Below are 12,914 nucleotides of genomic sequence, written 5' to 3' on the forward strand. Positions count from 1 at the left end.
ATTTACCACCTCAGAGGTGGCTTTGTAGAGACTGAGCAGGAAGCAAGTTATAAATTGATTCCTAGCTAAGATGCTCCCTGGGATATTTTAATTCCAATCAGGGTCCTTGTCTGGGACAACCCCAGCCCTGACTGGATGGGCAGCTTGTCTCTGAGGAGGGGGAAAAAGAAACTAGAAAGGCTTAAGAGGAAGGGAAGGTAGTCTGGGCTGTGGTTTGTTTAGTGTGATTAAAAACACTGGAAGAATGATCTGGTTTGGGCCTCACAGCTAGGAGGGGCTGATTTTTCCTTGATTGTCTTATGTCATGTGGTCACCTTTTAATCAGGATGGGAGTGAGGTCACATGGCAAAGTCCATTCTTTCAAACCCTAGAAAAGTTGGCTGTCAGCCATGTGGCTGCTTCCATCCTGATGGGGCTAAGATGGCAACAACCACATATTTCCTTTGTGTTAAGTTAACACCTTTGTTAGAGATTTTACAGGGTTTTAATCATATACCTTAGCAAGCTTGGAAAATTAAACCAAAGTCTCAAAGGTAGAGATGAGCAGCAATAGTCCCTATTGTGAGTAGTCTGTCCCTTTATATTGCTTTTCTCTCCTTTCTCTGTCACATAGTCAGGTAGTTCACCTGATATGGGATAGAGATTTTGGGGGAATGTTTAAATAAGCATGCTTGGATCTAGAGGAGGGGGAGCCATTCCCTAACTCTGAAGCCAGCTTTTAACTAAAGTGGGACAGCATAAAACACTCTAATGACACTCGTACCTGAAAGAGCTAAAATCCTGTAAAACTGAATCCAGTAAGATGAGAGAGAACAAAGAAGGCCTGGAGACAGGAAAATTGTAAGGTCTGCCTGACTGCAGACAGAGAACACTGCAGGAGGAAGCTGAGAATTTACCAGGCAGTGAGGAGCACTGCAGCCGGCTACTCCTTTGCTTTCTCCCCTTCCTGCTAGGTTGGCTTTCTGTCTCCCATTTTACAACAAACTTACAGAGCCATTTATGGCAACTTAAAAGACAGGACATTTGCATTGTTTGGGGAGAGATAAACAGGGTCTGGAGAAAAGAGGGATAGGAAATGGGGAATCTCTTTCCATTTCCCAGATCACCGGCAATATTGTAAAGATCCCAATTAATATTATGATCAAGGATGCTGTTAGGCAGCCATTTGTATTGATTATCTAAGGGATAGTGTATTAGTCAGGGTTCTCTAGAGTCACAGAACTTACGGATAGTCTCTAGTTAGTAAAGGAATTTATTGATAACTTACAGTCGGCAGCCCAATTCCTTACAATTGTTCAGTCGCAGCTGTGAATGGAAATCCAAGGATCTAGCAGTTACTCAGTCTCACACGGCAAGCAGGCGAAGGAGCAAGAGCAAGAGCTAGACTCCCTTCTTCCAATGTCCTTATATTGTCTCCAGCAAAAGGTGTAGCCCAGATTAAAGGTGTGTTCCACCACACCTTTAATCCCAGATGAAAGGCATAGCCCAGATTAAAGGTGTGTTCCTTAACTCGGAGATTCAATCTTCTGGAATCCATAGCCACTATGGCTCAAGATCTTCAAACCAAGATCCAGATAAGGATCTCCAAGCCTCCAGATAAGGGTCACTGGTGAGCCTTCCAATTCCGGATTGTAGTTCATTCCAAATATTGTCAAGTTGACAACCAGGAATAGCCACTACAATCCACCCCTTGTCAACTTGACACAAATAATATCTCATGTTCACATGAAACAATAACAAGGTTGTAAATACGCCTAACATGATATAACTATCCCTCGTACAATCGCAAACGCATTAGTAAATTTACAATGGGCATTCATATTACTTTATAATCCTCGTTTCTGCAACTGGTTACGTGGCCTTAATTGGTATTTATAACTACCTTCCTCTACTACCCATTCTGTATTTCCTTCACCTTCAGCCAGCACCTCAGCAGGTCTTGGCTCTTTTCCTGGAGGATTGACCCATACCTTCATTCCTGATGGGTCTGCGTCCTTTGTCATCCTGCTTGGATTAGGCTGTTGTAGTTTCCCATTGACTTTAATCACAGGACATGGTAGTACTAAGAGACGCCCTAAGGGATCTCCTGCACTCCAGACATAATCTTGCTTACCACCATTGTGAAGAGGTAATCCAATTTCCCCATGGTAATCTGGATCTATCACCCCTCCTAACACTGTTATTCCTTTTTTAGCCTGTTGGTTTAAGGGCATTAGAAGCCCAAAATGACCAGGGGGAAGTCTGAGCTTCCAGTTCAATGAAATGTTTGTTGTAGCTCCTGGTAGGAGCACTCCCCTCTCTGGAGCCAAAACTTCTAAGCCAGCAGAACCTAGAGTTATGGGGACAGGAAGCAAAAATTTTCCTAGAGGGTCACTAGGAGTGATAGTAAGTGGAACTATTCCGTTTTCCACCCCTTGATTCCTGGACCCATGAATCCTGGCTATGGGTGAAACTGTACCATATATCGAGCGCTGATTCAAAGCATATACTGCCTTCTGAAGAACTCTACCCCAGCCTTCCAAGCTGTTACCACCTAATTGGCGCTGTAACTGCGTCTTCAAAAGGCCATTCCATCTTTCTATCAGACCAGCTGCTTCAGGATGATGGGGAATGTGGTAAGACCAGTGAATTCCATGATCGTGGGCCCACTGTCGTACTTCTCTGGCTGTGAAATGAGTTCCTTGGTCAGAAGCAATACTGTGTGGAACACCATGACGATAGATAAGGCATTCTGTCAGTCCGTGAATGGTGGTTTTAGCAGAAGCATTACGTGCAGGAAAGGCAAATCCATAACCAGAATAAGTATCTACTCCAGTAAGAACAAAACGCTGTCCTTTCCATGAAGGAAGTGGTCCAATGTAGTCAACCTGCCACCAGGTTGCTGGCTGGTCACCTCGAGGAATGGTGCCATATCTGGGGCTCAGTGTTGGTTTCTGCTGTTGGCAGATCTGGCAATCAGCAGCAGCAGTAGCCAGGTCAGCTTTGGTGAGTGGAAGCCCGTGTTGCTGAGCCCAAGCATAACCTCCATCTCGACCACCATGACCACTTTGTTCATGTGCCCATTGAGCAATGACAGGGATGGCTGGGGAGAGAGGCTGACTGTCCACAGAACGGGTCATCTTATCCACTTGATTATTGAACTCCTCCTCGGCTGAAGTCACCTTTTGGTGAGCATTTACATGGGACACAAATATCTTCACATCCTTTGCCCATTTGGAGAGATCTATCCACATACTTCTTCCCCAGATGTCTTTCTCACCAATTTTCCAATTGTGATCTTTCCAAGTCCCTGACCATCCAGCCAATCCATTGGCTACAGCCCATGAGTCAGTGAATAATCGTACATCTGGCCACTTCTTCTTACAAACAAACTGTAATACCATGTGTACTGCCCGAAGTTCTGCCCACTGTGAAGATTTCCCTTCACCTGTGTCTTTCAAGGTTGTCCCAGAAAGGGGTTGTAATGCTGCAGCTGTCCACTTCTGGGTGGTGCCTGCATAACGTGCAGAGCCATCAGTAAACCAGGCTCTAGTCTTCTCCTCTTCGGTCAGTTGATCATAGGGAACACCCCATGAGGCTATAGGTGCATGCTTGGCAGCAGATGGCATTGTAACAGGAGTAGAAACCATAGGCATTTGAGCAACTTCTTCATGTAACTTGCTTGTGCCTTCAGGACCTGCTCTGGCCCGATCACGTATATACCACTTCCATTTGATAATAGACTGCTGCTGTGCGCGTCCCACTTTATGACTTGCAGGGTCTGATAGTACCCAGCTCATGATGGGTAGTTCAGGTCGCATAGTAACCTGGTGTCCTATTGTCAAACGTTCAGTTTCCACTAAGGCCCAATAGCAGGCCAAGAGCTGTTTTTCAAAGGGAGAATAGTTGTCTGCAGATGATGGTAGAGCTTTGCTCCAAAATCCCAAAGGTCTTTTCTGTGATTCACCTACAGGGGCCTGCCAGAGGCTCCAAACAGCATCTCTATCAGCCACAGACACCTCAAGTACCATCGGGTCTGCTGGGTCATATGGTCCAAGTGGTAGAGCAGCCTGCACAGCAGCCTGGACCTGTTGAAGGGCCTTCTCCTGTTCCAGGCCCCACACAAAGCTAGCAGCTTTCCGAGTCACTTGGTAAATAGGCCTAAGTAACACACCCAAGTGAGGGATGTGTTGTCTCCAGAATCCAAATAGGCCCACTAAACGTTGTGCTTCTTTCTTGGTTGTAGGAGGGGCCAGGTGCAATAACTTATCTTTCACCTTAGAAGGAATATCTCTGCATGCTCCACACCACTGGACTCCTAAGAATTTCACTGAGGTAGATGGTCCTTGAATTTTGGTTGGATTTATTTCCCATCCTCTGATACGCATATGTGTTACCAATGAGTCCAAAGTGGTTGCTACTTCCTGCTCACTTGGTCCAATCAGCATAATGTCATCAATATAGTGCACCAATGTGATATTTTGTGGAAGATCCAAACGATCAAGATCCCTTCTAACTAAATTATGACACAGGGCAGGAGAGTTAATATATCCTTGAGGCAAAACTGTGAAGGTATACTGTTGGCCTTGCCAACTGAAAGCAAATTGCTTCTGGTGGTCCTTATGGACAGGTACTGAGAAGAAGGCATTTGCCAGATCAATAGCCGCATACCAGGTGCCAGGAGATGTGTTGATTTGCTCAAGTAACGAAACTACGTCTGGTACAGCAGCTGCAATTGGAGTTACTACCTGATTTAGTTTTCGATAATCAACTGTCATTCTCCATGATCCATCTGTTTTCTGCACTGGCCAGATAGGAGAGTTAAACGGAGATGTGGTGGGAACCACCACCCCTGCATCTTTCAAGTCCTTGATAGTGGCAGTAATTTCTGCAATTCCTCCAGGAATACGATACTGTTTTTGATTCACTATTTTCTTTGGCAGAGGCAACTCTAAAGGCTTCCATTTGGCCTTTCCAACCATAATAGCCCGCACTTTACAGTTCAGGGAACCAATATGAGAATTCTGCCAATTTCTGAGTATATCTATCCCAATTATACATTCTGGAACTGGGGAAATCACCACAGGATGTGTCCGGGGACCTACTGGACCTACTGTGAGTCGGACATCAGTCAAAACTCCATTAATCACCTGCCCTCCATAAGCCCCTACTTTAACTGGAGGGCCACAATGTTTCTTGGGATCCCCTGGGATCAGTGTCAACTCAGAACCAGTATCCAGCAGACCCCGAAAAGTCTGATTATTTCCTTTTCCCCAGTGTACAGTTACCCTTGTAAAAGGCCGTAGGTCCCTCTGGGGAAGAATTGGAGAAAGGGTAACAGCAAAACCTTTGAGTGTCTTATCAAGATCCTTCCTCAGCGGAACCTGGCCACCCCTTCATTCAAGGGGTTCTGGATCTGCAAACTGTCTCAAGTCTGGAAATTGATTCACTGGCCGAGATTGCTGTTTACCACGATCTAATGTAGCCTTTCTTTCATTTGGCTGTTTACCACGATCTAATGTAGCCTTTCTTTCATTTGTTTGAGAATTTTTCTGCTTAAACAGATCAAACAAATATGCAGTAGGCTTCCTATGTATTTCATTCCTGGAAACACCATGATTGGTTAGCCAGTACCAAAGGTCCAACCGAGTCATGCCATTATAAATTTCACCTCTCCTGTGCTGACCATTACTGGGTATGTTATTATAAACATTCTTTTGTCTACGCTGTCCATTATAATAACTAGAATCACCTTGTCTCGGGCGATTCAATGCTGCCACCTGGCCCTTGTTACCTCGGAATCCAACTAAACCCAGTGAATTTAATTCATCTAATTGAGCAGAAGCATCTCCAATGCTAAGATCTGGCACAAGGAAAAGGGAAAGAACAAAACCCTTCAAATGTGCTGGTGCCCCTCTCACCAATTTGCGTCTTATAGAGCTGGTGAAAGGCATATCTTCTGGACCTTCCCATTGTGGACAATTATGCTTTACACAATATATCCACTCTAGCATTGCAATTTCCCTAAGTCTTAAAATCCCTTCATCAACACTAAGCCATGGAATATCAGGCATCTCCAAGTCATTTCCAGTAGGCCATCTTTTGATAAACACCTCAGCCAACCATTCAAACAAACTTTTGACACCTTTTTTAACTATGCGAGCTTCCGTATTAAACCTAGAATCTCTACTCAGAGGACCCATGTCAATAAACTCAGCCTGCTCTAGTTTTATGTTCCTTCCACCCTTATCCCACACCCTTAAAATCCATTCCCACACATATTCACCAGGTTTCTGCTTGAATGAATTAGCAAACTCATTAAGCTCCTTAGTAGTGTAGCGAATTTCCTCATGGACTACACTTTCTACCTCCCCTCTAGGAGCCTGTTTTGCTTTGAGTCTGGTTACAGGTCTAGAAGAAACTATTGGTGGGCCGTGAGCAGACTCTGCAAAATTAATTTCCTCATGTGGGGAAGGCATTATTTCAAGAGGTGGGGCTGAGGGTACTACTTCCTCAGGTGGGGCAAACCCTTGAGAATCTGAGGATTCAAAATTCTCAGCTTCAACATGGTCTTCCCACACATCCCCATTCCATGTTGTAGGATCCCATTCTTTGCCAATTAGAGCCCTTACTTTAACTGTCGACACACTCTGAGGCTGAGACTTGAATTTTCCCTGTAGTTCAGCCAACCTTACAATGAGAGTTTCTGTTTGATTTTCTGCAACTTGAGCTCTATTGCTACAAGAGAGAAGATTCTCCTCAAGGACACACTTAGCAACTTTTAGATCGTTTACTTGTGTCTGGAGCCTTTCGATTTTATCACACAACTCCTTCCTTTCATTCATCATTTTTTCCACAGATACTAAGAGCAGCCAGCCAGTAAAATCATTTTTCGATTTTTTCCCCATCTTGTAGAAAGCTTTGTGCACTGAATCACCTAATTCATTAAGAAAATCAAGGGCATTAGCTTCTTTAAGTTCGGAATATAGTTTCAACCATGGGTCTTCAAAATTCTCTGAGCTCCCAGGAGGGAGAGAATCTGGAGAGGTTTCAATAGTTGAAAGTGCTGGTGGATCAACAAGCCAATTCCAGAATTTTAAAAGATTCATCCTTGTACTTCTGTTACTCTAGAACCACTCCTGGTACCAACTTCTGTATTAGTCAGGGTTCTCTAGAGTCACAGAACTTACGGATAGTCTCTAGTTAGTAAAGGAATTTATTGATAACTTACAGTCGGCAGCCCAATTCCTTACAATTGTTCAGTCGCAGCTGTGAATGGAAATCCAAGGATCTAGCAGTTACTCAGTCTCACACGGCAAGCAGGCGAAGGAGCAAGAGCAAGAGCTAGACTCCCTTCTTCCAATGTCCTTATATTGTCTCCAGCAAAAGGTGTAGCCCAGATTAAAGGTGTGTTCCACCACACCTTTAATCCCAGATGAAAGGCATAGCCCAGATTAAAGGTGTGTTCCTTAACTCGGAGATTCAATCTTCTGGAATCCATAGCCACTATGGCTCAAGATCTTCAAACCAAGATCCAGATAAGGATCTCCAAGCCTCCAGATAAGGGTCACTGGTGAGCCTTCCAATTCCGGATTGTAGTTCATTCCAAATATTGTCAAGTTGACAACCAGGAATAGCCACTACAGATAGTAAGGCCAAATTTGATAGGACTGGCAATTTAGGACCCTTCAGGTTGGGCTTTAGATATGCAGGTTGGAGGTTTTCTAAGAGGCATCTCAAGGGAATGAGAGGGTAGGAAAGATACCATCTCCATGGATGAGAAAAGGGAAGTGTAATGTCAAGGGCATCCTCAGATTCAGGGAGGACAAAACCAGGACAAAGCTGTTCAGTGGATTGTCACAACTCGACGGGGGTTCAGCTTAGCTGGCTAAGCTAAAGAGTCTGGGTGCCTGGTACCAGGACTTTCTCAGAAACCAGAAGCTGGGAATAAGAACCAAGCTCTTGTAGAGGGTCTCCTCCACAGGAATGGTTTGGGAATAGAGTCGCAAAGGCTACGAGGGTCTAGAGGAGTTGCAGAATATACAGGCAGTTCCAAAGTGAGAGAAGTAGAAAGGGTCAGAAATTGCTCAGTAGGCCCTAGGGAAGCTGCAGAGTCACAGCTGCTGGGGTGAGGGTGGGAGGGGATGGGATAGGGTCAGGGTAGAAAGGGTGGCAGGAGGGCCTAAGGAAGCTGCAGGGACAATCCACAAGGGCCTAGAGGAACTGAAGGGAAGGTGAGAAAAGAGCAGGAAGGGGCACAGTGTCCTAGGAGGATCTAAGGCAACTGCAGACTTACAGCTCCAATGGAGAGAGAATGGGGTCAGGTGAAGAGGGCCAGCCATAGCCTTAAAAACTGGGTCTGGAGCTACCTCTACCTCAAAGAGTACCGGGGGCGGGGGTGTGTGTGCCGGACATTCATTGGTCACTTCCTGGGACCCAGGGAAGCATTGACACCAACGAGAAGGGGAAACTTAGTGATCAGTAAGCCAGGAAGTGAGATTGCTGCAGGTCAACTAGAATTGAGAGATAGGGGTGGGGCCGAGGGATAGTGCAGCTCAGACCCCAGGATTAGGGAGCACACAGCACCAGGTATCCAGATGCCAGAAGACCTGAGAAGTGCTTTGAGTCATCTAAACTTGATCTGAGTCTTCTGCCACTCTGACTATTACAACTACCACAGTTTATCTGTAAAAGGAAATAACAATAGAAAATAGTGAGTCTGAATGTGTAAATGAGCAATGGTGGCACACGCCTGTAATCCCAGCACTTGGGAGGCAGAGGCAGGTGGATTTCTGAGTTTAAGGCCAGCCTGGTCTACAAAGTGAGTTCCAGGACAGCCAGGGCTACACAGAGAAACCCTGTCTTGGAAAAAAAAATGTAAATAGAATAAAAGGAAAGGGCCTTTAAAGGAATATGATAAGTACTCACAATGGCTAGTACTATAAAACAAATGTATTTCTGGCCAGGGTCACTAAGGTGGGGAAATAACAAAACGAGAAGTCATAAATTGCAAGCATCAAGAATGAAAGAGAAGACGTAATTATACATATCTTAAAAAGAACTAAGAAAAAGGAAATACTATGAGCAATCTTATACTATATGTATATTAGTGTCATTATGCAAAGTTTACCTTACCTCATATGCCACATGAGGTATAAAAATTAATTCAAAACTGTTAGAGATTAAATATAAAATATAAAACGATAAAAATAATAGGCAAAAATCACAAGAAATGGGAAGTTCTTCTGTTTTCCAATACCATTCAAGGAGAAGTCACTATTCCATCTGATGAGCATAAAAATGAGTAAGTTGAAATCAATCAATCAAAGAAACAAGGTCATGAGACAAATATTGGCTAAAGCTGGAGGCAGTCAAGTAGATGCTGAGAAGTACAGCTTACTTGGCTGAACCTTTGTGAAATGAGTATCTACACAAAGAAAACAAAACCCAGCAAAGCAATACGAAGTCCTGAAAGGTAACTAAGGTTTGCTGGAGGCATGAAGTGACAAGTTGGAGTTACAAATCACAGGTCGGAGTCACAGGGAACCCACCATACCTCAGTAAAGTTTTACCTCTAGAAGATATAACCTCACAGTGAAGACTTTCTGCTTCTAGCAGGCAGAAGAAAAGGACTATTTAAAATATGCAAGATTTGCTGTTCTTAACAAGATCTGTCCTCAGGAGAAATTATTTTGCCATAACTTAATCTACTTGGGAGGGAAGATGTCTGGTTCCAGCCTCCCTTCCTAATCCCATAGCACCGGAGGGTGTGAAAATAGGAAAAGAAAAGTAAGACTACGCATTTGAAAAAGACAGAGGCAAGAGACTCAGTAAATGGCTTCAAGATGCTGCAGCTATGCCACGGCTCACCTCCACAAGACAAAGGGCCTTTCTTTTTTTTGTGTTACATTTCATAAGAAAACTCCAGGGGCTGGAGAGATGGCTCAGAGGTTAAGAGCACTGACTGCTCTTCTGAAGGTCCTGAGTTCAAATCCCAGTAACCACACGGTGGCTCACAACCATCTGTAATGAGATCTGATGCCCCCTCTTCTGGTGTGTCTGAAGTCAGCTACAGTGTACTCAGGCATAATAAAAAATAAATCTTAAAAGAAAAGAAAACTCCAACGTATGACACAAGGCAGAACCACAGTGTGAAGGGACAGAGCCACAGTGTGAAGGGATAAAACCACAGTGTGAAGGGACAGAGCCACAATGTAAAGGGATAAAACCACAGTGTGAAGGGACAGAGCCACAGAACCACCATCTGAGGGGACAAAACAATCATCAGACTCAGATTCCTGTTTGGCAGAGATATTGAAATTATCCAACAGGATTTGGAACAACTGCTTTAATACCACTGAACAAATAGAGAAGCAGAGAAATACAAATCTAAGAAACAATGGAGAATGTTACCATAAGCACTGCCCATTAAGCAGTTATGTCAAGGAGTACTGTGAAAGCAGGCATATTCTAAACCACGTGGTTCAATGACAAATTCTCAAGAGAAATTAAAAATCATTTAAACTAAATGGAAATGAAAAGACAGCTTACAAAACAAAACAAAAAAGAAACAAAAACAAAAACCAAACAAAACCTTGCAGGATAGTACAAGCAATACTTTAGAGGGACACTTAAGATACTGATCATGGTTAGGAGGAAAAATTACCTAAGCTTCCATGTTAGAAAACCAAAACATGAGCTATACCATATCCAAAGTAAGCATAAATATAAATCAGCAAAGAAATTAGTGAAATTGGAAACATGAAATCAAAAGAGAAAAAGCAAAACCAGAAGCTGGTTCTTAGGGGAAAAATATCAATAACATTTTTAAACCTCAGAATAACTAAGAAGGAAAGGGGGAGGGGAGACGTATCACATGGACATAAAAGAACAATACAGAGGGATTATGGGTAATTCTATACCCACAGATTTGATAACCTGAATGAAATGAACCAATTCCTTTAAAGGAATCTTTAAAGATACAATCTACCTAAATGTATAGAGACAGTCTGCATGATCAATACCTACTAACAGTCTTTCATCACAAATTAACAACATTCCCAAAAAGGAAGCTCAGGATCAAATGGTGCACCTTACTAAACACGTAAAGAAGCCGCTGTGTGAGTCCTCTACTATCTTTCCCAAAAGGTGAAGACAGAAAGAATACTGCTTAGCTAGTGCTGAGGCCGGCCTTATTTCATATATATATATATATATAAAACCAGACAAATCCATACAGGAAAAGTATAGGTCATTTTCTCTTATAAATAAAGATGCCCAAATCCTCAACAAAATACTGGCACACAAAGTCAAGGTATAAACAATCATTTTATATCGTCACCCAGAGAGATATCTCTCACATATGCAAGGATGCTTCAACATTACAAAATAAGTTGATGCATAAATCCCATCAACAGTTCACTGAAGACATAAAAATCACATGAGCAAACCAATAGATATAACAACAGCAGTTTTCAATCCAACAGCCATTCATTATTTAAACAAACAAACAAACAAACAAACAACAACAAACTCCTAGAAAACTTGAAATAGAAAGAAATTCCTTAGCTCAATAAAGACCATCTTAAAAAACAAAGCCCTACAAGTAACATGGAGAGAGACAATGGAGAGAGGCTTGAAGCTTTGCTTGTCCCTTACCATCAGTGCCTTTAAGGAGAACTAGCTATTGTCATAAGACAGGAAAGGGAAAAGAGTGAAAGACCAGTGGAGAATGCAAAATTAGCAGGACATAGTGCGTGCGCCTGTGGGACCGTGAAAGGCAGCCTGGTTCCTGATCGAGCTAGGTTTAAACACTGGAGACCCAACAGATTAATCTGCAAGGGACGGAAGGTAGTTTGCCACATGCTCCCAGTCACAAGGCTCCTGATAGGAGGCCCCAGCTCCATAGTTTCCTGGCCTTCAGTCACATAGGCTGTGAACTCCACCCCCATGGTTACCTGGCAACAGCCAGGTAGGCCCAACCCACTATAAAAGAAGCTGCTAGCCCCCTCCTCACTCTCTTACTTTCTGGCACTCACCAGTCGTTCCCTTGTTCCCCCTCTCTCTACTTTCCCTTTCCCCCTTCTCCCCCCCCCCCCCCCACGTGGCCATGGCCAGTCTCTACTTCCCTACTCTCTCCCTCTCTCTGCCTTTCTACAATAAACACCTTTAAACCATGGACTGTCTCTTCTCATCAGGATCCGCTGTGCTGGAGCAAAGAAGCAGGTCTTCCCCTACTAACTGCACTTCTAATCTCCTGTGGGAGGTCTCTCGGCGTTCTCAGCCATGGCCGCCAGCCAAGACAAGCCGCCCAATGAGCAAGCCTAAGACTCTACTCCCTCTGGGACCTAGCCAGAGCCCTTTCCCCTGCCCTGCTCCATTCTCAGCTCTTTCAGTCATCCATCAGAGTCTGTGGTGTCCAAGAGCTAGAACCTGTTGTCCCCCACCCCCACCTCCCTGCAGGCCTGGGAACCCGGAGCCAATTACAGCAGTTCTGTGGGGACCCTAGACTGTGCCTTCCCCATCCCTGGAGCAGGGTCCTGCGCTCCGGGGCGTGGGGAAAGCACAGTCTGTGATGCACTCAGACGTCCCGCGTCCTGTCTCGCCAAGTGGCCTGAGCCATGGGCCTGACGTGGGACCCCATTTTTAACCCATAAGTGGTGCTCTCGCCCCGTGGTAACCAGTGGGAGTGCTCTCCTACCTTTTACCCTTCAGCCCCCCCCCCCCCCCCCCCCCCCGCCCGAGACCACACTCCGTTCTCAGCTCTTTCTCGCAATATCCAGCTGCGTCTGTGTTGTTCCCAGCCTCTATGCTGGCCCAGGGACCCCCAAGCCAACTCCAGCTGGTTCCGTGGAGATCCCAGACTGTGCCTCCCCCACCCCTGGAGTGGGGTCCTGCGGCTTCTCACAGCCTGACACCCACCGCACAGCTGCGTG

At 44.6% G+C, this 12,914-nt stretch overlaps 1 protein-coding gene across 4 annotated transcripts in view; it reads right to left on the reverse strand.

The window, feature by feature from the left end:
• Mcm9 (minichromosome maintenance 9 homologous recombination repair factor) overlaps window positions 1-12,914 on the reverse strand; it is a 93,692-nt gene that overhangs the window by 32,117 nt on the left and 48,661 nt on the right. Inside the window, exon 1 of one of the 4 annotated variants that reach the window (XM_011243206.2) lies at window positions 12,146-12,686. The exons of the other annotated variants lie outside the window; for them this stretch is intronic. Coding sequence (XP_011241508.1) covers window positions 12,146-12,173 — 28 coding nt within the window. The 5' untranslated portion in view covers window positions 12,174-12,686. Of the gene's footprint in view, window positions 1-12,145; window positions 12,687-12,914 lie in introns of those variants that run through there. 4 annotated transcript variants of the gene reach the window in all.

The sequence above is a fragment of the Mus musculus genome, chromosome 10, assembly GCF_000001635.26.
Source record: "Mus musculus strain C57BL/6J chromosome 10, GRCm38.p6 C57BL/6J".
Taxonomy (NCBI): Eukaryota; Metazoa; Chordata; class Mammalia; order Rodentia; family Muridae; genus Mus; species Mus musculus.